The 25,685-nt window shown below is 45.2% G+C and overlaps 1 protein-coding gene across 6 annotated transcripts in view; it reads right to left on the bottom strand.

Moving 5' to 3' along the window:
• The window catches only part of RPS6KA2 (ribosomal protein S6 kinase A2), a 290,517-nt gene that overhangs the window by 72,738 nt on the left and 192,094 nt on the right, over positions 1–25,685 (bottom strand). For all 6 annotated transcript variants that reach the window (XM_081035865.1, XM_081035864.1, XM_081035867.1 and 3 more), the window contains 2 exons: positions 7,336–7,452; positions 3,084–3,165 (listed from right to left, as the gene is read on the bottom strand). In XM_081035865.1, the coding sequence (XP_080891991.1) occupies positions 3,084–3,165; positions 7,336–7,452 (199 nt within the window). The remainder of the gene's footprint in view (positions 1–3,083; positions 3,166–7,335; positions 7,453–25,685) is intronic.

Here is a 25,685-nt window from a genome sequence, read left to right as displayed (position 1 = left end):
AAGTGGGTTTTAGCAAATGGCCGTGTTATTTAGCAGCTATTGGCTTTTAAAATGACAGCTTCACTGACACGTAATTTGTATACCATTCAATTTTCTCGTTTAAAGTGCACAATTCAATGGTTTTTAGAATATTCACAGCTATGCAGCCATCACCACAATCAATTTTAAAACAGTTCCATCACTCAAAAAGAAACCCCATACCTATTATTAATCATTCCTTTTGCTCCCCTAAGTGCTCTTTCCCCAAGTGCTCCCCAGCTCCTGGCAACCACTAATCTACTTTCTGTCTATGGATTTGCCTCTGCTGTTCTTTCACATAAAGGGAATCATACAATCTGGGGAGCTTGGTGCCTGGCTTCTTTCACTTAGTTTGCAAGATTCATGTTCATTGTAGCATGCATCAATATTTCTTTTTTTTATTGCCGAATAAGATGCCATTGTACTGCTATAACACATTTCATTTTCCCACTGATTGCGGGACATTTGGGGTTTTTGTCCACTTTTCGGCTACTGTGAACTGGCTAGCGGGACTATGAACACTTGTGAAAAGTTTTTGTGTGGACACGTTTTCATTTCTCTTAGTTACATACCTGGGAGTAGAACAAATGGGTCATAAGCTAACTTTGTGTGTGACCTTTGGAGCGAGGGTCAGAACAGCCATTCGTTTCTCAGACATTCAGGTGATTTGGAACTAAAAACTGCCTAATTTTCTATTTCTCTGAAATTGTTCTTAAGTGAGGAGATTATTTTACTATTAATAAAAGGTGGGGACAGAAAGTCAAAACCCTGTTTCCAATCATCTTTGTTTCCCGCACATGCTTTAATGCAGGATAAGGAATTTTACAAAACCATTCTTTTTTTTAAAAATTAAAGTTAATTGGGTTAACAATTGTCAGTAAAGTTGCATAGATTTCAGGTGTGCAGTTCTGTAATATATTATCTATATCTTGCATGGAACCACAAAAGACCCCGAATAGCCAAAGCAATCCTAACAAAAAAGAACAATGCTGGAGGTATCACACTCCCTGACTTTAGCTTGTACTACAGGGCATCAATAATCAAAACAGCATGGTATTGGCAGAAAAACAGACACACAGACCAATGGAATAGAATTGAGAACAAAGAAATAAACCCACATAAACATGGACAGATGATTTTTGACAAAGAAGCAAAAAACATACAATGGAGAAAAGACAGCCTCTTCAATAAATGGTGCTGGGAAAACTGGAAAGCCACGTGCAAAAGAACGAAACTGGACTGCTATCTGTCACCATGCAACAAAATTGATTCAAAATGGATCAAAGACCTAAGAATAAGACAAAACAATCCTTTAAAATTGTATTATTATGAGAATCTTGGAATATGTGGCCAAGTTCAATTGACAGTTTTAGAAATATAATTATATGTTTCTATATAAATAATCATACATACATGTACATATTATAAAAAGCACTCACTATAAAAAGCAAGGCTTAAATTATGTTCTATTCATAGTGTGGCATTAAAAACTCAAGCATCTGCAACAAAGCAGAACACCTAGGTCAGAGGACCCAAAGCTTTGTAGAGAATCACTGGGACGAGTTGTTAGAACGGTCAGCTCGAGGCTCTGAGGATTCTGATTCAGCAGGTCAGGAGGGGGCCTGGACATCTATTTGGAACAACTTTCGCCTCCCAAACACACATAGGTGGTTCTGATACAGCCTCCAGTCTGGCCAAAGTGGGTACCACTGGCCGCGGTGACAGTGCTGTCCTGATCCCTGCCTTTTCTTCACCCACCTTTGCAGACTGGAGTCTCACTTACCTTCTTACTCCCTCGTGAATGACCTCATTTGGAGCAGCTCTTTTCCTCCTTAGCATACTAAAATGTTTAGGTCTATCTATTTGGTCTATATTGTCCTATATTGTTGGTTATTTGTAGTTCAGGATGTGTATCTGATTTACCAGCTCGACAGTAAGCAACTTGAGCACAGAGAATGACAGATTCTTTGCACTGCCCCACATGTACTTGCTGAGGACACTGTGACATAGAACCTAAACATTCAGAGTCGCCTTGACATCTTTGAGTTTCATGGCCCCAAAGCTTCACCATGAGTCCCTGCTCTTGAAAGATGTCTGTCCTCCCCCATCCTGCTGGTTCCTCTATAGGCTGGACCAGCTGACCTCATCTGGTCCTCAGACTAACAGGCTGCCGTTTCCTGCTCACCCACAGAATTATCCAAACAAGCCCATCACATCTGCCGAGGAACCAGAGGCCACCTCACCCTCTTGTTACTACACAGCAGTCTCCCACAGCCCCAGCTGGTTCATGCTGCTGAGCACCACCTGTGTGGCCCAGCATGGCGCGTGCCCTCCTCCCCGGGGGGGTGATGAGCTTAGGGGACTAATACAGTCCATCATCTCACCTGCCCAGTGACGGTGTCAGGTGTTCAGCCCTCTTGCACTGTTTAGGGCACAGGATCCCTTCGTCACCAGCTGTGACTAGGAGGTGATCAGAGCAGATGCAGTAGGTGTATTGTTGGCTAGATAACCATGATTGGAGTAGAGATTTTAGACAACATCTTTATTTTGACCTGGGTTTAGTGCTGTTACTTTACTGGAGGGTAGGAGTACCAAGGGCTGGGAACCAGGTGTGGGACTGTATTTCTAAATCCCAGTCACCAGGACAACAAAGGGAAATATTACAGCCATAGATCACGTTTTGTTTAAAACTGAGCAATCCTGTCTGACAAAGAATTTAGGCTGGACTGTTGTCTACACGCAGCCGTGACAGCCTGCTTTGGCTACCCTGCCATGCTTTCCGCCAAATGGTTTGCTACAAAAAAAAACACATGTGGAAAGATGGGATTTATGCATTACGGCTTTTCTCTCTAAACGTGGTGGCAAGTTTGCAGGGATATGTGGACTATTCTGGGAAATGTTGATACTGTTTATCGTCAACTAGAGAGTAATGTATCTGATATACTCCCTTAGAGATAGCTTCTGAAACCATGCGGCGTTGAACAGAATGAGCAATTTACTCAAATAACGAGTGGAGCATAACACACAGTTACATGCCTCAAACATGACCTTTTTGAAATCCTCACCTTTTAAGGTAGCTTTCTTAAGAACCTTCATTGCGTAGAGCTGTCCTGCATCCGACCCCTTGATCTTCCTCACCAGGAACACCTGATACAGAGAACACAGAGCACGTGAAATCGACAAGACTTTACATGTAGTTTCCTTATTTGATCTGCCAAGGGGTTTTAGAAGAATTCCAATACAATAAATAGGCTGTAGGAAAAATTTCAATGTAAAATTTTCTCTGACATCCAGGCTGCCAGGAAAAGTGTCATCTAATTCACACAACTCTGTGGTGACATCATTATGTGTTTGTATGAAGAATCATCATGCTTTTGGCCATTGACTTTCCATTAAATGTTTTATAGGTGAAGTAATACCACTTTTCTTCTTTTTCTTTTTCTTTCTTTTTCTCCTTCCCTTCCCTTCCCTTCCCTTCCCTTCCCTTCCCTTCCCTTCCCTTCCCTTCCCTTCCCTTCCCTTCCTTTCCCTTCCCTTTCTTTTCCTTTCCCCTTTCTCCCTCCCTTCTTTCAAAGACTAGTTGTTTAGAAAACCAACCACGATTCACAAGTTTTAAGGGAGAGCATTTGGTTTACTGTAAATACCCCTTTGTAGCCCCCCGCACTGTGAAGACCACCCGAGAGCTAGTGCCAATCACACAAGAAGATAGTGAGTCTCAAGAGAAACTAGTTTCTCTTATTCTAAACTTTCTTTACTTGAACGTTAGCTTTGAGTGGCTTAAGCTTACAGACAGACTGCTTTCTAAGAGGCTCTTACATAGACTCATGCGGACATTTAGGAATGCTTTTCGAAACACTTTCTGAGGGGTACATTGAGAACCACCGAATGATCTTTGCCGTATTTTCCAGTGTTTCATTGCTTTCCCGTTTCAACGCATATGCGTAAATCGCTTTTCTGTTTGAAGATAAGGCTGTGTTTCTCTTGGCCCAAGCCCTATCGCTACCCGTGCTCCCTGGACAGCACAGAAATCACGATGGTCTGAGCAGATTGCAAAGCACCATCGGCTGTCTCCTTTATTCTAGCAAGCTGGCCCAGCACCGGTTTGTTGGCTCCCAGCGCTTTGCAGGACTGACCTCCAAGATGACAGCACCTGTGAGTGCGTGGTCCTGTACGGAGGACACCTCACAGTTCAGCTGCCAGCTCGCTGTCCGTACCAGGGGCTCATTCCTCCAGGGTTTAGTGTTGCCTCTGTTACAGGGACAATCTTATTACGGCTGCCCAGCAGACAGTAGATGTTGAGGATGAGATTAGTTAGTGAAGGCCTCGTGCAGTCAGGATGCGGTGACAAGTCACTCAGATGGTTCCTTGGAGTTTGGGGTCAGGAGCAGGCATCCGCGCAAAGGTCTAAGTGGCAGAGACTGCACTTTGTTCACTTCTGCAGTCACTGAACGAATGAAAGAAGCACTGGGGGGACTGATGATAGGCGACTGCGAGCCGGGGACACTGTGGTCCAAAGTCACACCAGCTCTCAGCTCTTTGGAGCAGAGGCAAGAGGTGGAAGTGTGTTTAACAGGAGTTTTCGGCAGGAGGAAAACATTTAGTGTCGCCTTTCTTTCTCGTAGAGATAGCAAAAGGAAGATTACTCCCACATAAAGACACTTATTTGGATTTACAGATGAGGAATAAAATAATACGGGCCATTAGAGCATACAGCTTTCCCTCCTCCTCTTGTCATCAGTTCTGCTTTTATAAAAAATTCATAACCAACAACCCTGAGTGGACAAATACAAGTTGTACTGGGGTTCTCAGTTGCCTGATATTGGCTCAGTGCTGTTCCCGGGGAACCTCCGAGCGAAGATTTCCAGAATAATAACTCTCTTTTCCAGAGTCCTGGCACGTTACTTCAGCACCCTCATCGCCCTGCGTCCTCAACTTTTCCTCCAATGCCAACAATGGCACTGACCGGCCGGCTGACCCGGCCCCACACACACGTCGTGGTTGAGCTGGTGAATCAGGTTGTTCGTGGAGGTTAAATGTTCGTAGGAGCTGCCTCTGCCTTTCACTTCTCTTGCTTATTATCTTCTGAACTTTACTTTTTTATCCCTCATGTGATAATGGCTGGGAAGGAGAGATATGGACTCTTACGAAGATGATCATTCTAAGAAGATCCTGCCAAACACCAGCATGTCATGTGTGGTTTTCCACAGAATGGTTTCTTTTTTTAAAGCAAAATTGAAATTCAAAATTTGAAATTTGGAGGGAACTTTGAGAAAAGCCTTTTCCCTTTCACTGTTAACACGCCAGCCTCCGAGGAGGATGTGGTCAAGTTGCTTTCATTCAGTCGAGCTTCTGAACGGACACACAGAGCCTCATGTGTGTTGCCATTGAGCCCAGAAAGCACTGCCCCATCTCTGCTGTCACCAAGCACCGGGACACGTGGGCAGCATCAGAGGGAAATATGAATCGCTTGGTAACGACTAGTCAGCCATGGTCTGGCCGGCGCTCCCTGGACCGCATCTTCCTTCACTGCGGACACAGGGACCGCGGCTGATCCTTGCTGGCCTGGGTTGAATTCGTTCTCAGGACACAACACGAAGGACGTCTTCAAAGGTAGAAAAGGGAGACACCGTTGTTTGTCTCTATTTCCAAACCCTGCTTCTTAGAGAAAGAATCTTGCCCCTTTCCTTTTCGCCGACATTTCTAATCGATGGCGGGACATTCATCATCCCATCACATAGGTCCTATTTCTGTGTTTTCAGTTCCAGCTCTTTTCACTGTGAGAGACTGAAATCTTTCCTACCACAAATACCTGATAAACTACATCAAATAGCCATTTTTGTAAGGGACAAAATTTTGAATACTGGTAATCTCGTATGACCCAAACTAACATGCTTGCATGTACATTAGTAGAAACACGTTCCTTACCCCATTACAGCGCGGAAAAGAGGAAAAGACATTCCGCCTGATAAGAATGCTGAAAGATAAATTTTGCACAATCGAATCTTTGTGGTCTGTAGGAGACTATCCAGAACATCATTAATATACTATTAATCCTACACGAAGTCAACAGGGCCCGAGTTCACTTTGGCACAAAGTCCCATGAAGAATGGAGAGATTTGGGGAATGTCCACAAACCATAAATAATAGTTATTTTAAAGAACCAGGATTCTGTTCTGCTTACACTCCAGGAGAGGTTGGCATCAGGCTTTATTTCATATTATGGAAATCATGCTGTTAGGGTCGGTATATTTCTAACGACGACACCAAGGACGTAGGGAAATGAGCATGGCGCGGGCATAACTCACCTCTTCCTGTAACTGACAGGATTTACTGATAACTTGTTGTAGATGGACGTGGCCCTAAACAACCAGCTATTTCTCATTTCCTGAGGGGAGTTAGCTTTATTGTAATTGGAACATGAACAAGAAAGAAAACAAACAATTTATGCAAGATACATCTTAGGCAACTACTAGAAAGGATTCATGTCAAAGTAATTCATACAGTATTAACCCCCTTTTATAGATGGGGAAACTGAGGCTTAACCAGGCAAAATAACCATGCAATTGACTTGGAGGGTAAGGAGAGGAGCCGGTCCCAGTCTTCCTGAATCCCGAGTGACCAAAGGGGACGTCGTTTTCCCCTTTTCTTTCTTTCTTGTTCTTTTTTTCCTTTCTTTAAAACAAATACCTGTAGAGCATGCACTGTCAAAGATGCACTGGCTCGAGTTCAATAACCTGCTCACTGTGGTGATAAACTAAAAGCCCAGGGAAGCTACTAGAACAGGGAAATGTGTGTGATATTCTCGAGGGTTACAGGCAGCCCCTACTTTGCACAGCTCTGTGGCAATGGAATTCCAGCCATGCAGTGAGATCACAGTTCTGACACGCTGCTGGGTTCCAGGTACTATATTTCCCTGAAAATAAGACCTAGCCAGATAATCAGCTCTAATGTGTCTTACGGAGCAAAAATTAATATAATACCCGGTCTTATTTTACTATAAGACCAGGTCTTATATAATGTAATGTAATATAATGTGATCTAATACTGGGTCTGATATTAATTTTTGCTCCAAAAGACGCATTAGAGCTGCTTATCCGGCTAGGTCTTATTTTTGGGGAAACGCGGTCGCATGGGACCCTGAAGCAGGAGGACCGCCTGTAAATTTCATTCCGTCAGGCACAAGGCCATGCTTCCTTTGTGCTCAAGAGGCATCAGCACCATCTTTCCTGTCACCAGACATTCGAGGACTTCCGCCTTGAGATGGGGACCAGCCACAGTGGAACAAGACTCCCTCAGGTGAATCAAAGATCAGCTTACCTTTCCGTAGGACCCTTGTCCCAAAACCTTCAACAGCTCAAACTGGGAAGGGTCGGCCTTTTCAAATCCTTCCTTCACATGATGACTGATGTCAATCTCCTTCACAATGCCTTCTTCCTACAAAACAGCAGTGACACACGATAAGCAGACAAATCGGAGGGTCCTTGGAATTCACCAGTTTTATCCAACATGGAAGTTAGGATGAGTTGGGTATGCTATGGAATTTTAGGATTGGAGTCTAAAAGTCATGATGTCATGTAGCCTTACATAATTATCCTAGCTATTTGTGCTGATTACTCCATTTGCAGGCCACTTGAGCTTGTTCTTCTTTTCTCCAAGGATTTTTGTCATTTGGTCTTACCAACATAGCAAGGAAATGGAAAGGGACTCTAATGAAATCCATTCTGCTTCTGAACTGTTTGGGCAAAAGTCTGGATAGGGGTGGATATGGAAACTAGGGAACAAAACGGTCCTCCGAAATTGTGTATTAATGTCCACACTGCCATGCTCAAAAGTGCCATCAGTGGGTCCCACCTGTGGAAGCACCTTGTGAAATGCTGATTTATTTGTCCTTCTCCTTTTCTTTCTCCTTCAGACCATCCCTGACATTTTTGCCACAGCTCATACAAGGAACGTTTCACTGCCACCCTAGAGATTATATTTCAGAAGAAGCAGAAGAGATGTGCTGCCAGTCCAGAAGCAAGATTCCCCAATAGGAAGGAAAAGTCCGATCTTTTTTTTTTTTTTTTTTTTTTATAAATTTTATTGGGGAATATTGGGGCACAGTGTGTTTCTCCAGGACTCATCAGCTCCAAGTCATTGTCCTTCAGTCTAGTTGTGGAGGGCGCAGCTCAGCTCCAAGTCCAGTCGTCGTTTTCAATCTTTAGTTGCAGGGGGCACAGCCCACCATCCCATGCGGGAATTGAACCAACAACCTTGTTGAGAGCTCGCGCTCTAACCAACTGAGCCATCCAGCCGCCCCTCCAGAAGCTCAGCGGCAGCTGGTTGTCTTCGATCTAGTTGTGGGGGCACAGCTCACTGGCCCATGTGGGAATCGAACCTGCAACCCTGTTGTTCAGAGCACGTGTTCTAACCAGCTGAGCCATCCGGCCGCCCCAAAAGTCCCTAATTTTTAAATTAAAACATGAACAGGAAGCACTAGAAACATTCATCAGAGAACTTCCTGTCCCCAAAGATGTATTACTTCACTTGTAAAAGGTGACGCCATCTGCCCAAACACCAGCCACTGGAAACTGGAGAGTTGGAAAGTAGGGTGTTTCCTGACATGAGAGCCCACCTGGTCCTTCAGGTGATCTCTGGCTTCTCTGGGATCCCCCTGCAATCCCTCTGTCCATCTGACTATTCATCCCTGCTTGTATTTTTGCCACTGGTTGGATATAGGAAACCGTCAACCTGGACTGGCAGAAAAGCTCTAAAAATAGCTGTCAGCGATTGCAAACTGTGTTCTGGGCACCCAGGGCTTTTCATAGATTATTTCTTTTCTTCCTTAAGAAATCCTATGAAGTAGAGATTTTGTCTCGATTAACGTCACACGGCTATAAGTGTTAGAGTTGGGCTTCTAACCAAAGAGTACTTTAAAGCCACACCTGTCCTCCCTATATTTCAATCTAAGGGCCAATGTTTTCAAAAGAAATCATAATAGCAATAATTTACAGTGGTATCTAAAATGTTTGAAAAATTCAGCTTCTCAAAAGTTACAAATTTTATCTCCATATAACCAATATCGGACACCTTTAAGGGTAGGAAAGGTCATACGTGCTGTCAACCCTCACTCAGCAGGTCAGTGGCCTACGCAGTTACCATTTGCTTTTTTTATTGCAATGGTTAAAGGAAACACTTCAATGTCTGCATCTTCAAAGATTATTTACCATTTTTGAAAAAAAACTGGTTCTTGTATTTGTAAAAATAGCGAATATAGCCAGCCATGATGGAGTCACTTCAGTCAGTTCATAAGGCTTGTATAAGCTCAGTCAGGAGACAATTGCTTTGTAATTACTTCCTGAATAAGTCGGTAAGAATGCTGGGCCCAAGCCAGCCAACGGGCATTCTGCTTAGATCAGAGTTTTGGGGTCACATTGGAAGCCCCTCCAGCTTTTACTGTGGCTTTATGGGGCTGCAGGACCCCTTTAGCCACAGGACAAATCTTTCCATCTGTAACAGGGAAAGAAGGAAATGGGAACCTTGAGGCTCCTGGTGTCACCTGGCTTTCTGAAGGGGAACAGTCTGCAGCGTGGCTGTGGCAGACTGATTTCCCACTTAGAACACAAGGCAGAAAGCTGAAGTTCAAGAAAATTCTCTGAGTCCCCACAGAAACATATATGTATATGTTGCCTTTTCCTCCTGGTGACTTTCCAGAAATGGAAGATGATTTGCCTCTCAAATAAGAATAAAATGCCCCCTGCCTGTTAGAAAGCTCTTCCCTGGCAGTGGGCCCGTGGCCATCGTCTTACCTACAGACCTGCACGGCGTGACTCATCCAGAACCCCAGTTTCTTTCTAAAATACCTTCAATCACGCAGCTGTGTTCATGCAACACCTACGTTATGAAAAGGTAACGTTCACCCAATCACAGCTTTCTGTGACTTCATTTTGGTCATGTGAACACATTAACCTCATGCTACTGAATAAAAAGTCAAATTCAACACCATCCCAAGATGGGGCGTGGGGTGGAGGGAGAATGTGACTCCAAGGAAACGGCCAAGGAGGCAGGTGACAATGGGCGCAGGGACTCTGCCTCTGCTGATCTCTTCCCTGAGCACATTCCACAGCACATGTGTGCATTTACTGAAGGTTTCCAGATCATCCCTATTCTTCACTTGCTCTTCTTGGAGGTGCAGAGGCTCAGAACTGGGGTAAGTAAGGTCACTCAACCTGCTGGGACGGCAGCGGCCACCTCTGCCGCTGTGAACCGGTCATCACAGGTTTGCCCAGCTCTGGGTGGCAATCTCGGGGCTCCCTGCACCCCTGTGCACGGCGCCCCAATCCTGGACGCTGCGTTCAGGCCTTTCTAAGAACACTGGGATGAGCATCCCGGCTGCCTCTCTTCTCCAGTCCCTGCCCCCAACCCCATCTCAGTAGTTCACCTTCTTCTTGAGTCATCGCCTTAACATTTCAAATCAAAGGTTTCGGCACAAATCTCAGCATTGCAAGTTTTGTGTGGATTCTTGCTGTCAAAGTATTTAGAGCAAACGTACCCAAAGCACACACCATCTCCGAGAATGACACTGAAGCCTCTGGGTTATTCCCCTATATGATTGCAGTGCAGTTCACTTCCCACTTAAAGTAATAAGGTCTTAAGAGCGAAAAATCGCAACTGCTGGCAGATAAAGAACCAAGAGTGTCACACTGGAGATTTTAGAGTTCTGCATTCATACTGACGTTTTGGCTTGAACTTGCCTGAGGATACTTTGTTCTTCTCTTTCCCAAGAAGTTAAAAAAAAAAAAGAAGAAGAAGAAGAAGAAAAGAAAAAAGGTCTGGGATCCAGTGCCGACTGCAGGGGTCTGTGTGCACAGAGAACATCTAGAAGGAGGCGGGAGGGGAACACGCCCAGGCACGTCTGCTTCTGTTTCTGGGACGGTCCCATTTTCTGGATCATTTCATAATTATTGTCCAAAAGGGCAACCAGAATTAAATTATCATCCATGCCTTATTTTGAAATAAATGCCTTTTTTATGGGGCAGGTCGTTTTATTTAGAACTGTGGGTTTTAATGCCATTCCCCTAAGAAAATAAGGTCTGTTCCCAAATCCTCTACCCAAAGTACTAAACATTTGGTTTCTAGCATGACTCCTGTGAAAGAGTATTTTCTTTTTAATAATTTGGGGGAAGAGGCTGCTACCATGATCAGAGGCTTGTTCCACAAGCAAGTATTTGAAAAAATGTTCTAGTGTGAGAGATAGAAACTGGAGAAATAAATTGCTTGGGTGACATTTAGATATGAAAAAATAATTTGTGACAATGAATTTTTAAATCCCTGTTGAACTGTATTTGAAGTTCTGACTGATTAGAGACATTCCTGGGCAGGTTAACTAGCAGCTGTCGTGAGAGGCTGGTGAGTCGGAGAGACGGGGATGAAAAGGGGCCAGAGGGAGAAACTCACAGCTGTTCACCCTTCTCTGCACCAAAGTCACCTTCTTAGGTAATTTCCTCTGTTCTGAATCGTCTGCTTTCATGTTATTAAAAGGAGAATATTTATGATGCATAAATGCAAATTCAAAGTTGTGAATATTGATGATAAAGACATAAAAAATAAAAGTTGGGCAAATGCTAGCTTTATCTCCATAAAAAGGGGAGAGGTCATTCTAGAAACCCCCGATTCCCATGTAGGATATCAATTTATAGGAAGATTATGGAGATTTAAAGGGGGACAGGGACAGGTGTACCTCTGGAGGTCTCAGCTTTATGTAGATAAGTAAGAGGTCTACTGGGAGCCAGCTGGGGATTGGCCACCTGTGTCCTGCCCTGGGGGGTTATGAGTTCAAGAACCCCAAGTTCACCAGCTTTGCCAACTGCCTTCAAGGGGAAAGTTGGCTTCAACTGTCTTCTCACCCTGGGTTCTTTCTCTAACACAGATTTTGGCCTCTGGGTATTTCCTACTAACTTCCCAACTCACCCATACATTAAATATTTAAAAAAGGATATTTTATCCAGTACTTCTAATTGTTTTTAGCAAGAGGGCATGCCACATGTAGTCTACAGTATTGCTAGAAACGGAAGTTCAGGAATGCTTTCCATGTGGAAAGAAGAGCCACCATGCAGCTTTTGTGGCTCCTGCGGGGGGAAAGACAGGAGCAGACCCCCGAAGAGGTCCTCATGGGAGGGACGTCTCCCAGGGGCCCATCGCTGTCTAACGCTTCACTGCTTATAGTTTTGGGATCTTCGTTACCAGCCAAGAAAATGGCACCAATGAACATATGCTGTACACTACGACATCCTAGAATGGGTGTTTTTGTAGATTACCAACATAAAGTAAGAATAACCAGACACTTGAACCCTGGACTCTAGGAACCGGGAGGAAGCTCCTGCTTTCAGACAGGCTGGTGGCTTCTCCGAGAGAACCCCGGTAGCCGAGCCAAGAGCAGATTCTGACCTCCCAGTGCCTAGACTCGCGCTCCAGACAGCACCACTTCCCTCTGGCCAGGCCTCAGGAGGTTTGGAGAAGCAGCAGTCAATGAATTGCAGTGTTGTCTCTGCTCTTTAAATTGCCTTTATACATCTCAGCAAATGCGTCTGCTTTCACGGCTGTGAGCAATTGTGAAATGAAATGATAGGACCAGCTGCACTTGTCCAGTCATTTCCTAGGAAACGATTCCTACAAAAGCTTTCCTCTCCATCTCTGATGGGCCAAGTAGAGGCTGAGCCTCTTAGGACGGTGGCACCACTCCCTACAAGTGTCCAACTGGTTCCATGAGCACTTGCTGGAATTCAGACAAAAGGTGGCTTATTTAAGAAGAATGAACTCTCCACAAAATCAGGAGTCAGAGAAGCAGGAAGGATTGGGGGCGGGGAAGAAACAGGAAAATACTGGGTGAGATTATTCAGATGGAGGCAGCAGCTCTGAAATTTCAGGCGTGTGACACACCACCCCTGAGTAGGAGGGAAAGACCTGCTCAGCTGGCCACGCGAGGTCTGTCCTCCACTCCTGGGAATTTTCAGTGCTTGAACGACAGATATATTTGCCACGATGCCGACTGGATGCAGCAGATTTCCCAGAGGAAATTTCTCATTTTCCAGGAATACTGCTTTTCCTTTTTCTTACCAAAGAAAGTAATTCCACACCAGGGAGCCGTCATTGAAGTGGCTCACATGCAGTGAGAAGCAGAAAGGCACGCGTTGGTAGTTGAGGGCCGGATTCCACCTTCAGAAAGAAACCGTACGCTGCTCACCGCAGCCCTCAGAGGTGCAACTGGGCTAAACTCGGGGTTCTTAGGTCCCAGTGCCATAAGAAGGGGCCGTGGAGGACGAAGGGAGGGGGCTGATGAAGAAAAGCTCCAACAGTTGTTTTCTTTCTTTGCCTTTCTATCCAAACTCTTGCCTTTCAACCTCCTCCACTCCTAATAATTTTGGTTATTAAGGCAAGACGAATTTTCCCCTCCATTTTTAAATGAAAGCTCCACCTCTCACTGTTCCTGTCTTTCTTCACTGCCATTGCCTACTGTTCCCCCAAATAATTTTCCCTTATATCCTTCTGAAAACCTGTCGATCTGCTGGTGTTTTTATAAATCACACTCTAGGTAGATCAGGCTCCCGAGAGCTGGCATTATAAGCGGTGACTGGCATGGTGTGCTTGGGCCTCCCTCACACAGACGGACTTGCAAAGGGTGGGGGACGGTGTCCCACAAACACAGCCTCCCAGGTTCTGACAGCCACCGTCCTTGGTGCGGGTGAATTCTAGGAGGTTCCCTCAACCCCTGAGCTCCCCGAGAAAGCAACAGATAGCAGGTCTTCGAATCACGTGGTTTTGTTCACTGTCGAGTGCAGGAATCTAACTCTCGTTTCCATCAATTAGCTGAGAGTAACACTGGGTTTTTTTATACATCATTTCATCGCAGTTCCAAGAACCCATTGATGATGTCAAGTGAAGACTGATTGTACTGTGAAAAGCCAACTGTGAAGTGACAGTGACAGCGTGAGGCTCTGGCATCTGACGCTGTGTTTTACACGTTGACCATCTCATCTGGAAAGCTGCCTTCAGTGCTGGGCTTTATAGAGTCATTTCTAACAGGACGGGATCAGGAAGCTGTTATCTATTGATGCACATTTGTGAACATGTACTGAAGAGCCTCCCAAGAGCCTCAAAACTGGGAGGGTGGGAAATGCACGCGTTGGTCCAGCCGCAGACGGATGTCCTGACGGAACAGACAGCTTGTCCGTGACAATGTCTGTTCTGGGCAGTGGGCTGTGTGCCCAACGGGGGCTCAATAAATCCTTATTCTTCAGCACAACTGTAAAAGCACTGTCCAGGGAGAACCGGCAGAGGGTAATGCAGTGATAGCTCGCTGCTCGCCTGGTGGGACCGACAGGCAATGCTCACACTTCTCTTTCCCTCCCGCACACTTAGAACACTTCCTCTGTCTTTGGCATGCGCAGTATGGAAAAAGCACGTTCCCAGGTGAGAGAAACCTGATCTCATAGGCTGTAAAATCCCAAATGAAGACCTACATGATGAAGACCCACGGGATCAGTACAATCAGGGAAATCACAGTCACACCCCAGGGACAACTGCGGGGACGAGCTTCCTAATTTTTCCAGAAAAGGGAAGATGTCAATGATCTGAATGTCATCTTCTCCAAGACTTCATCACTTACATGTTTCTGACCTGATATCCTAGTTTGTTTGTTGTTTTTCCAAGCCAACATTTTGGTAAACGTTTTGTAACTGCCTCTATCAGAACAAGTTGTGGCTACCTGTGGTGCTGCTGATAAAGCAGAGTAAGGCAATGCTGAATGATCGGGCGGTCAGGACGCCGTGCTCACAGGACTCGTCACTCACACTGGAGAGCGCTGTTTCAAGCCTCTGTAACTACCGTCCACGTGACGCTGGCTTCCCTGCTCCCACGGCTGCCAGTCATGTGAAAATGTGCAGGCCACCGTGTGGACAGCCAGAGGTCCGTTCTAATGACTGCTCTTGGTCAGCTCTGGTCCCTCTCACATAAAAGGTGGCAGACTCATCGCAAAACTACATACTCAGAGGCAGAAGACTAACTACGAGTATCATCGCAGAGGCTTCAGTTATTTTTCTCATCAAAAGAGAATTCAAGGTGTGGTTCTCCAGAACCACCACCAAGAATTTCTTTACATTCGAGGCAGGTGGTCGGATGGTGGGTTTGAATCTTCCAAAGGGCACAGAGTATTCTGAAAGATAATGTGAACGTTCAAAGCCTACATGGATTGTTTTCCGTTTTCCTTGCCATACTGAAAGATCATCACTGTAAATTTGTCGTGGAACATTTAAGACAAACTGTAATGACAGTTACAGATTCTCTAGCACTCAACTGGCAAACTAGACCTAAAAAGTGATTCAAGGGTGAATATCAAACTATTGGGCAGAACCATGGGCTGCATGAATTTCACCATTCAGACGTTCATTGGGAGACACCAGTGTGACCCATTCTGCTATTTAGTGAGCAGAGAAAGGTGCACGCACGGGACACACACAGCATCTCTGAGCAACACCTATGTAGAGAAAGGGAATTTGGGTTCTGCAAAGAAAAACGTGCTTAATATAGTTTTTTTCATGGTCCAACAAATACACAGCAATAGTTACTAAAACCGGTTGCTATGACTGGGAAAGTCTTACTCAAGAAGGTCTACATTCACAGCTCTTCCCCTGAAAGCAGCAATGCAAAGTCCCCCCAACCCCCCGCAGAAGAGATGCAGGCTTATGTCTGTGACATGCAAGGGGGCAGGAATATCAGAATCTTTAGGGTGCAGAGAAGGATGACTTCTTCAAATTGATAACATCTTAGCAAATGTGAACAATTTGCAAGGGGATCCGAAGGGACCACTTGGGTGGGAGAATGATGGCAGCACCATTTAGCACATAGGCAAGTACGCAGGATGAGGTCATGATTTGGGGAAAACAGTACCTGTGCCCTATCAGGAATTTTATATTACGATAGAGAATAATCAACCCCAGTGCCCAAAAGGATCTAAAGAAGCACTGAGTGCATGTTCTAGAAAGAGAAATGGCACCGTGGCTGGTCGTGCTGGGCAGACTGGCAGGCGCTGTGTTCTTTTGTTCCACACACAAAACCCCTGGTCAAACAAGAGGCTCAGGCCTCCAAACCTTGTGACCCAGGGATCTCCCTCCTCAGACTTCATGAAGAAAATCTGAACACGGAAAGCTGTTTGTTACAATGTCTTTTACGAGAGTGAAGCAAGGGGAAACGATTTAAATGTGCAGCAAACACGGGAAAACGACATAGTGATGACACCTTCACCAAATGAAGTTTTACGTAGGTGTTAAAAGTGATTGTGCCATTTACACTTGTCCCCAGAATAATGACACACTTAGGGAAAAATGAACATGTACAGGATCTGTGCGCTGAAAATGACAGACTGCTATGACAGGAGAGAAAGGAAGAGCTAAATAAATGGAGACGTGCGGTGTTCATAGATCAGAGGACTCAACATAAAGACTAATTCTCCAAAAACTGATCTGTATGTAGAATGCAATTCTTATCAAAATCCGAACAAGGCTTTTTGTAGATACAGAAAAGTTTATTCTACAATTTATATGGAAACGCAAAAGACCTGGAGAGCTAAAAAGAGTTTTGAAAAAGAATACCAAAGTGGGCGGGATTATTGCTGCACTGATGTTACAATGCAGCTGCAGCGATCGGGACAGGTGGTATTTGTGGACAGACAGACGCATAGACCAAAGGAACAGACCAGGAGCCTGGAATAGATCCATTTAAATATACCCAACTGATTTGTGACAGGGATGACAAAGCAATTCAATGGAGGAAGGAGAGTCTGCAAGAAGTGGTGCTGGAGCACTGGACTGCCGAAGGCCAAAAGAGAATAAAGACATTTGATATAAATCCTGGACCGGGTGCTTGGAGAAAAATTCTTAAACATGACAGCAAGAGCATGATCCATAGAGGAAAAAATATGTTAAACTCTAAATGTTAAATCAAAATTTAAAACATTTGCTCTGCAAAGACTCTGCTACGATGAAAAGAGAAGCTACAGACTTGGAGAAGTATTTGTAAACCCCTTATCCAATAAAGGTCTTGTATCTGTAACATATAAAGAGTTCTCAAAACTCAAAAGTAGAATAAAACAACCGATCTAATTTAAAAATGGGCAAAAGAGATAAATGGTCATTTCACAAAAGCAGATTAACAGATGGCATGAAAATATACTTCACAGTGTTAGTCATTAGAGAAATGCAAAACTACAGTTAGATATCACTACATACCTATCAATGACTAAAATGTTTAAAATAATGATAACATCAAATGCTGGCAAGGATACAGAGAAACTGGGTCTCTCAAACATTGGTGGTGGGAAGGTCAAGTGGTACAGCCACTGGAAAACAGTCGGGTACTTTCCCATCAAACGAAACCTGTACCTACGTTACAGCCAGCAGTTGTGCCCTTGGGCATTTGTCCCCGGGAAGTGGAGACCATCTTTCACACAAAAAGCTATATGCGATGGGTCCCAGGAGCTCATCACTTAACACTCCAACTGGAAATAACCCAGACGTCCTCCAGGGGGTGAATGGTTAAACGAACTGGAGAGCATCCCACAGCGAAACACGGGAACAAGCCACTGACACACGCAACTGGGATGAATTTCAAGAGAATACGCTGAGTAGTGAAAGCCAAACCCAAAAGATTGGATTTATAGAATTCCATTTGTATAACGTTCTTGAAATAACAATATGATAAAGAAAAAGAACAGTGGTTGCGGAGGTAAGGGACGGCGTGTGTGTGTGTGTGTGTGTGTGTGTGTGTGTGTGTCCCTAAGGGCAGCAGGAGAGGTCTCTGTGGAGATGGAACAATTTCGTGTCTCGACTGTGGTGGTGGTTACATAAATCTGCACACGTTCTGAAAGTGTGTAGAACTAGGAGAGTGTGTACATACACGTACACACACGCACACGTAAAACGGGAAGTCCAAGTAACTAAGGATTGCAGCAAACACCAAATGCCTAGTTTTAATATTTATTGTACTATAGTTTTGCAAAATATTACCAGGGAAACTGGATGAAGGGCAGACAGTAGCTCTGCACTAGTTCTTGTAACTTCCCGTGACTCTGTAATTGTTTCAGAATAAAAAACAATTCATAAGTGATTTTGAAGTCTATTCGGCAACGTTGAAAGAGCCTTGTTAGAAGGTTATAAAGAACTCACTAAATAAAATTTATATATGATGGTTACCATGACATTTAAAAGATCTGTGGGGGAAAATATTATGGGAAATAATTTGAGATATTAATGGTGACAATATTAGAGGACTATAAAGGGTTAATTTTCTTTCCTTTGTTTTCCAAATTTTTTTATATAGAAATATAAAGATGATCAAGGTGACCCAGGCTTCTATATGAGAAAATTTAAAACAATAAAGTCACCTCACTAGCCACCTATGAGGGGCTCGTACGTTCAGCCACTGCTAGCATATCCAGCTACACTGAAATACAATGCAAAGTTTAAGCAAAATACACTGAGTTAATTAACCAAATACGATTAAATACCTGGCTGCAATAAATGGAAAGATGGAAGCCAACATTAAATAATTTGGAGACCATTTCTGGATGCGATGAATCAACCTGCCATTTGGTGAAAAACAAAGGCTCAATATTTTTAAAGCTATCACAATTTTTATACTCAACATGCAAGATTCATCTTGTAGATTAACACAGAATTTCTAATCAGGTACAGATGGTAAACATAAATACATGCATACGGAGACCCACACAAGCTCGCCAGCCTGGCAGGCAGCCAGGGCGCTAATAGGTTTTCTTCCTGGGAGGTGGGGGTGTTTGGGGGTGGGTGGTATGAATTTACTGGAAACTGACAAAAGAAAAAAACTGGTTTAAAGTGAAAGTAGAGATGACTGCTAGCGCTATTTAGAAGAATGAGTTAAGTAATAAATTTATTTCTCTTAAATAATTTTGCAGCTATAAATACAAAGTGTTTAAATTCTTTGTCCTGAATAGTCATGAGTAATAATGAGTAAAATCAACTGCAGTCACTTTTGTAGTGTGTGTGTGTGTGTGTGTGTGTGTGTGTGTTGGATTAATAACCCCTTAATCATTGAGGGGAGGTCCCATGTGAGTGATGTCCCCTATGAGGCCAGTGAATAAATGTGACACCGGGGGGGATGGGAGAGAACTGTTTCTGTCAATACTTTGATCTCAACTACTTTTCCAGTTTCTAGCGGCTAAAGGTAGGTCATCCCCGATATCCTTAGGGAAGATTGCCAACTTGGCGATCAGTCTCAGGACACGTGTGACATATAGTGGCCCTGCTGCATACACGATTTTTCCTATCGCAATGGTTCTCAACAATAACACTCAAAGACAGAAAGCTACCATGAACTTCGGAATTAAGTTCAAACAATTTCAGTGGTAATGTGCAGGTAATCTCTTACTAGTTTCCAAAATTGTTAGAAAGATGAAACTTTTGGACAAAAACCTCATTCAAAGAAGTCAGCTGAATAACCGACGGTCCCCTGTTCATTTTTTAAACCAACTTAGTTGACATTTTAAAAGAAAAAGAAAAATCAGATACGGCTTCAAGACTTCAAATCCCCCCACCAGCCCTCCCATCACATTGTCCTCGACCCCTGAAGAGCTGTCAGGCTGGGAGAACGTGGCCCAAAAGACCAACTCAAATGGAATTAAGCTAACTGTTGAAATCCACACAAATGTTCGTTTTTGCCAATCAGCTACAAATTACAGATTTCCACAGTTATGGTGCAGGTGCAGTATTTCAAGCGAGGTGACAAACTGAACTGGTTTGCACAGTACAGCAACATTTTCGGCTCTCTTACAGCTCACTGCCACCACTGTGCCACTGTTGTTCCCATCATGGGACACCAAGACTCCTTGGAAGCATCTAGACAACTAGAATTTTACTCCACAGTAGGTGGATTTCCTCTGCCTAAAGAGCCTGGTGACCGAATGGCCTGGGGTGCGGGGTGGAAGAAGCTCGCCAAACTGGCGAACGTTTCTTGGACAAATCAGAGGTCGTGCACAGGGTGGCTCGGGGTCAATTTCATCATCAGTTGACTCCCCCCCGTCACCTGGCCCCTTCGTGTGAACCGCTGTTCTGTTCTCGGTGGACCCTCCTACCTGGCCAGTGCCCTGCACGTGGTATTTACTAGGTGAGTGTTTGTACAGGAATAAAGGCAAGCTTGTGGGTGGTTTAAAAAGCATGTCACACCCTCGCGTTTGGCATCCACAGGACATCCGGCTCAAAGCGTCATCTGCGAAGTCACACGTGTGCGTGGCCACGCCCTCGTGATGACAGGTCATTCCATGGACGGCCCAAGACGTGGACTTGGGAACTGTCCACACTCTTGGAGTCATTATTTGTATTACACATAATTATTAAACTCAGAGAAACCATAAGAGTTTTTAAAAGTCTACCCTGGCTTGGGGTTTGGCCAACATGCTTGGGGTTTGGCCAACATGCTTCAGTCACATTCAACAATTCCAGTATCTGGCTGCAGGTCGAGACCACACACTTTGTCCATAAGTGGGGGAGAAAATCCCACAACTTTTCTGAAGTTCTGGCATAGCATGCCAGAAAATTATCTATACTAGAACAAATGATCTGAAAACTTGCTTAGAAAACCCTGTCAGGTGAGGATGTTCTTTGAACAGCTGAGAACTTCTATCACTTCCTACAAAAGGCACAGCCGTAGCAGACCCACAGTACGCCCGGCCCCAGAGCTTCGGGTGCTGGCTGGCGTCCTGGTGGCAGCCACAGGCGCTCCGAGGCTCTCTCTGGCCATTCTGTGGTCCAGCTGTGACACGCGATCCAGCAGGATATGTTAACGGTGTGAAATCCGAATGGTTCTGTAAATCATTAGCAGACGAGCTCACTATCGTAACTTTGCAGAATGAAAATTCTCACGGTGGGCTGAGCTCATACGCTGTTGGCATCAAGGACTTTGGCCACGGACTCATGTTTATTCTCTTTTCTTTCATTTTCTTTTCTTCTCCTTCTCCTTCTTTTTTTTTTTTTTTTTGCTTCAACTCATTAATATGAGACAATGCCTACAAGGAACATGGCTCATTTAAACAGAATGGAGGCCAGAGGTGGTGGGTAAGAGCAGCAGGCATCCTGGGCAGAGCAGGACGGACCCTGTAGGAGAGCCCAGCCCTCCCCCCAAGGCACTGCACCCCCCCCTCTGTGCTGCCCCCCTCTGATTCAACTGTCACATGTCACACGTCTGACTCGTCCCACCGTGGAAGACACTCTGACTGACCAAACATGGTGCTGCTTTACTTGGGCTTGGCTAATTTCTGTGGCAATTACAGCTGAGCTATTTAATAAAGAGAACGAGCTTCCTATCATCTGTTTCTGAATATTTCCACGCTGCTCTTCTTTCCCAGAATGACAGCTTTGAAACATTAGTGCAAATCCCACGAGATGTGCATTGTGCTCTTGGACCTTACCCAGAACTGACCCCGCAGAAGACGCACATGGTTGTGTCAAAGTCTGTCGGTGAGAAATGGGCACTAGTGGCTCAGAAGGAGCTCCTGCCAGCAGGCTGCCCTATGCGATGGCTGGTGTGTGTGTGTGTGTGTGTGTGTGTGTGTGTGTGTGTGTTGGGAGGGGCTGGATGGAAGGAGCCAGTGCAGCTCCCACAGCTGCCATCATTGAAGCAGCTGATGCAGTTTATAAGTTCAGCTTCCAGCTCCTTCTTCCCACAGAATGACATATTTTTCTTATTATCCTTGGAACTTTTCAAATAATGGTTACTGGGAAATGACTATTTCCATAAGAACTCTGCAAATTTTCACTAGCTCGTGCAAATTTTCACTTCTGTTTCAAGCCTCAGGTCTCCCAAATTCCCAGGCTAGCTTTGTACAGTTGAATGTGATACGGAACTTAACCTGCCTTCTTTTGCTGTGAAAATTGGATGCAAAGAATTCACAACTGGACTAGGAGCTGCTGACAGAGTAAAATTCCCATGGGAATTACTCCTCCACCGCATTCCTCTTCCCGACTCCAGATGTGCATGCCATGTGGGGGAGGGGGAGAAGCTCAGGAAGAACTGAGCCCCAGGCTTCATGTGATGAGAAAGCAGAGGCAGGCGTGCTGCTGAGGGCAGGATGTGGTCTCCCTCCGCGGTGTTTCCCAAAGGACACACACTGGCCCAGGGGTGTCACATCTGCAACAGGTGTTTTTGTTTTTGTTTTTTTAAAGAAAAGAAGTGTGACCTTTCACCCTGCGGAAAGCCGACCTAGGATGGGATTCTGACATACAGGTGAGGTGACACTCCCACACTGTGATCCACTAGCAACTTTATTGCAAGTGTTAAAAATACACCAATTGCATGTGCACTCAGGGCCCATCAACGAATAACAGTCACGAGTGTCACAAAAATAAATTGGGAATTTAGAAAACCTGCTTTGAAATGGTTTTGGGATTTTTTTGCTCCTACACCCATTCTCTGTATAGCTAGAATACTGTTCAAATGACGGCACAAAACACCCATTCAATACACATCATGTACAAATTTACAATGTCTTTAGCAATTTGGACTCAAATACACTGAAATAGCTTGAACCAGGAACAGCCTAAGGGAATCTGTTCCTCGCAGGTCTGTGCGTGGAGGGTTTTACAACAGGAAAAGGGGGTCTTTTTTCAAGTCAGAGGTATTTTTGCATCTCTTTATGAGACAGTTACCCCCATCACCTGTAGTATCGGAGGTTTCTTTATTCTGATAAAGGACATAGAGTCATCATCAGCAAGACAACATCCTTTGCACAGAAAGGAAAGTGCCTGAGGCGTGTTGGCCTCTAGATTAGGGACAAGAAGGGTGAAGGTGACAGGAGAAGTCCAAGGACACTGCCAGGACCTAGATGTCGGGGTTCCCCCAAATCCATACCATGAAGATTTAACCTGAACTGTGATGGTATAGGAGGGAGTTCTGGAGCGACGAGGTCATGAAGGTGGAGCCCCGTGATGGGATTAGTGCCCTTATACAAGGGACCCAGAGAGCAAGTGGTGAAGCTCTGGGGACCTCTGCTGATGGGCTAAGACCTGTTTGCGGAATGCTGGGCACCCGTTTGCGGCATGCTGGGGACCCATTTGCGGAATGCTGAGAATGAAGCCTGTCCTGGCCATGCCTCGTGCTTTGTTTCCTAAGGAAACTGATCTAGTCAGATGAGCAGCCAGGCAATGTGGCCCAGGAAAAGTAAAAACTCATTCACAAAGCAATTAGGCCTATTTTTATCTCCTTTTCCCCTCCAGGTCCTCACAGTGTCATGCGAACCTCTCTCCCGGTGATCAGATCAGAGACGGGCTATCACGTGTCACATTTAGACCACGTGTTGGCCTCATTGGCACTTACGGCCCTGGACTCCCCCATTTCCTGTCCTGTGTCCTGGGTTGATTTTAGAGTGACGGGTGCCGTCTGGAGGCAGAGCCGCCACTCAGTTTCCAAACCCGGCCTGAGCCTGGCATGTACATCAGCAAAGTGCTTGGCAGCTTTTGTTCGTTTTGTGCATTTTATCTCTTAAGATATTTGCTGTCTGTCCCACTCATTCCCTTTCTTTTTTTCTGTCTCATCTCCAATCTTGAAGAGTTTCTGAAGGAAAGAAAAATAAGAGTTGACAAATTTCTAGGTGACGTTTTCTTCCTTTTAGCTGTCTGCCTCGCACCTACACTTTAATCTGACATGTTTTGAATATTTCCTTCTGGTGTAGGAATGCTCATGGTGACAGTATAAAATGGGCATTTTGCTGGTACACAGTGGGCAATCTAGGTAAATGGAAGCAAAACGTAGGAACTTTCCACTGAGGATTTGCATGTTCTCCTGGAGGTCGTCTACCGGGCATCGGTTCACTGCGACCGAGGGTCGCCAGTCCTTCCTACATGGCCCAAGTGACCAGCTCTCATTTCAACAGACCCAAGTGCCAACGAGAGGGTGGTGGCTTCAGGATCCATGACCCCTTCTCATATCTGAGCCGTCCATGTGTGGCTGTCAACGTTTTCAAAGGCGATCATTTTCATGACCTGTGGCGGGGCTTTTCCCGAGTTTCACTAAGAGACCACCACAGGGAGCAAAGTAGACAACTGAGACCACTGGATAAGGTGGCGAGGGCTCTTCTTAGAATAAGTCACCCTTTCCAGGTGACTCCTGCTTGAAGTTCCTGAGGCTGGCAGACCCTCCCCCCTTATCCACCAGGACCTCCAGTTTATGGGGTTTTAAGAGAAAAAAACTGCCTCCTGCATAACCACCAAATTGGTTCTATTCCTCTCAAAGGTTCCCAAAGTAAATGCCTAACATTAAAAAGAGAGAAGAAATGGAATGTTCTAGAAAACCTCACCAAAGATCACACTTCATGTTGTACAGCATAGCACTGTCTTACATTCCAGATGGAGATATGTGTAAGAGAAGCAAGTCTATTCTCCCACTAACATGAATCTAAGCAGTGAATCTACATGAACAGTGCGCGTGGGGCTCTTTTAAAGCTTAACACCCCCTCCCCACTGGCTCCCATAGTGCCTGGAGCAGCTTTAGAACGACAGTTGCTTGGCCACCTACTGAGGGATTACTGGCTCCACCTGGACCTCCTTCTCCAAATAATTTAATTTACAATGAATTCCAAATCATTAAACTCAGGCTGGGGGAGAGAGTTTCACTGTCTGAGCTGTAAGGCACTCATGACAATGAGAAGGACTGGCTTTAAATTTTAAAGTCCTGAATTCCCTCTTTGGCGTTGTACTTTGTTCTTTTTTCCAGCTTCCCTCAGGAGGCCTGTGATGTGTGTCTTCTTCCCGCTCTTCGGTCCCTGGGATGCACACGCCTGTGTCCCAGTCACCCTTGGTGACGTCAGTGATGTCCAGTGTCGCGGTAGCCCTCCCCCGCTGGCTGTCCCAAGAGCTTGCCGAGTGTGTACAATAACTTTGACCCACAAGAACCGGCCTGCCCATCCCCGAGCGCTGGCCACCGCTCCTCAGCTGTGCTGGTATCTCACAGGAGAGGATGGCCAGTCAGATGGGTTAGACTTCTATCAGCAGTTGATGCCATGAGCCAGCCCACCATCGGCCGGAAGAGTCCAGTGCCAGACCGACGGTGTGTGACAGCCTTGGAGGACCAGCAGGGCCCCAGACAATGTCCTTAAAGATGGGGCGCTCTGTGCGAGGGCTTGGGGTTACATAGGGAGCTGGAGCCCCTTCACCAGGAGGGGCCATCGCTGGGGGGATGCCACCAGGAGGGACGTTTTCCTTTTCGGTGAAATTTCCATGCAGTTCTGGTGACTACTGCTCAAGAGAGACGCATGGAACTTGAGGTAGTAGGGATAAAGAATGGTAAAGTTTTCACATAAATCCTGGCTAGAATTTTGGAATTAACCTACAAGTCAGGTCTGAGATATGAGACAACTTATGACCTCATCAGGGTGTGCACAAGAAGACAACAGACTTCTCCCTCTGCTCCTAGAATCAAGTGTCCTCGGCCTGTCACCACCCATTACTGCAGGGTAAGGCCACCTTCCAGCTTCCGACTGCACTGGGAGGAGCCTACATCAGCAGCACTCCTGGAACACCCTCCCTGAAAGTGTTCATGGCTGTTTCCGGCATCTCCGAGGACCCTCGCATGCATGGCCGTTTCGCAACATGACGAGCTCAGACCTGCTG

This window comes from Rhinolophus hipposideros (assembly GCF_964194185.1).
Source record: "Rhinolophus hipposideros genome assembly, chromosome: 3".
Lineage (NCBI taxonomy): Eukaryota > Metazoa > Chordata > Mammalia > Chiroptera > Rhinolophidae > Rhinolophus > Rhinolophus hipposideros.
This window is presented reverse-complemented; position numbering and strand designations above follow the sequence as displayed.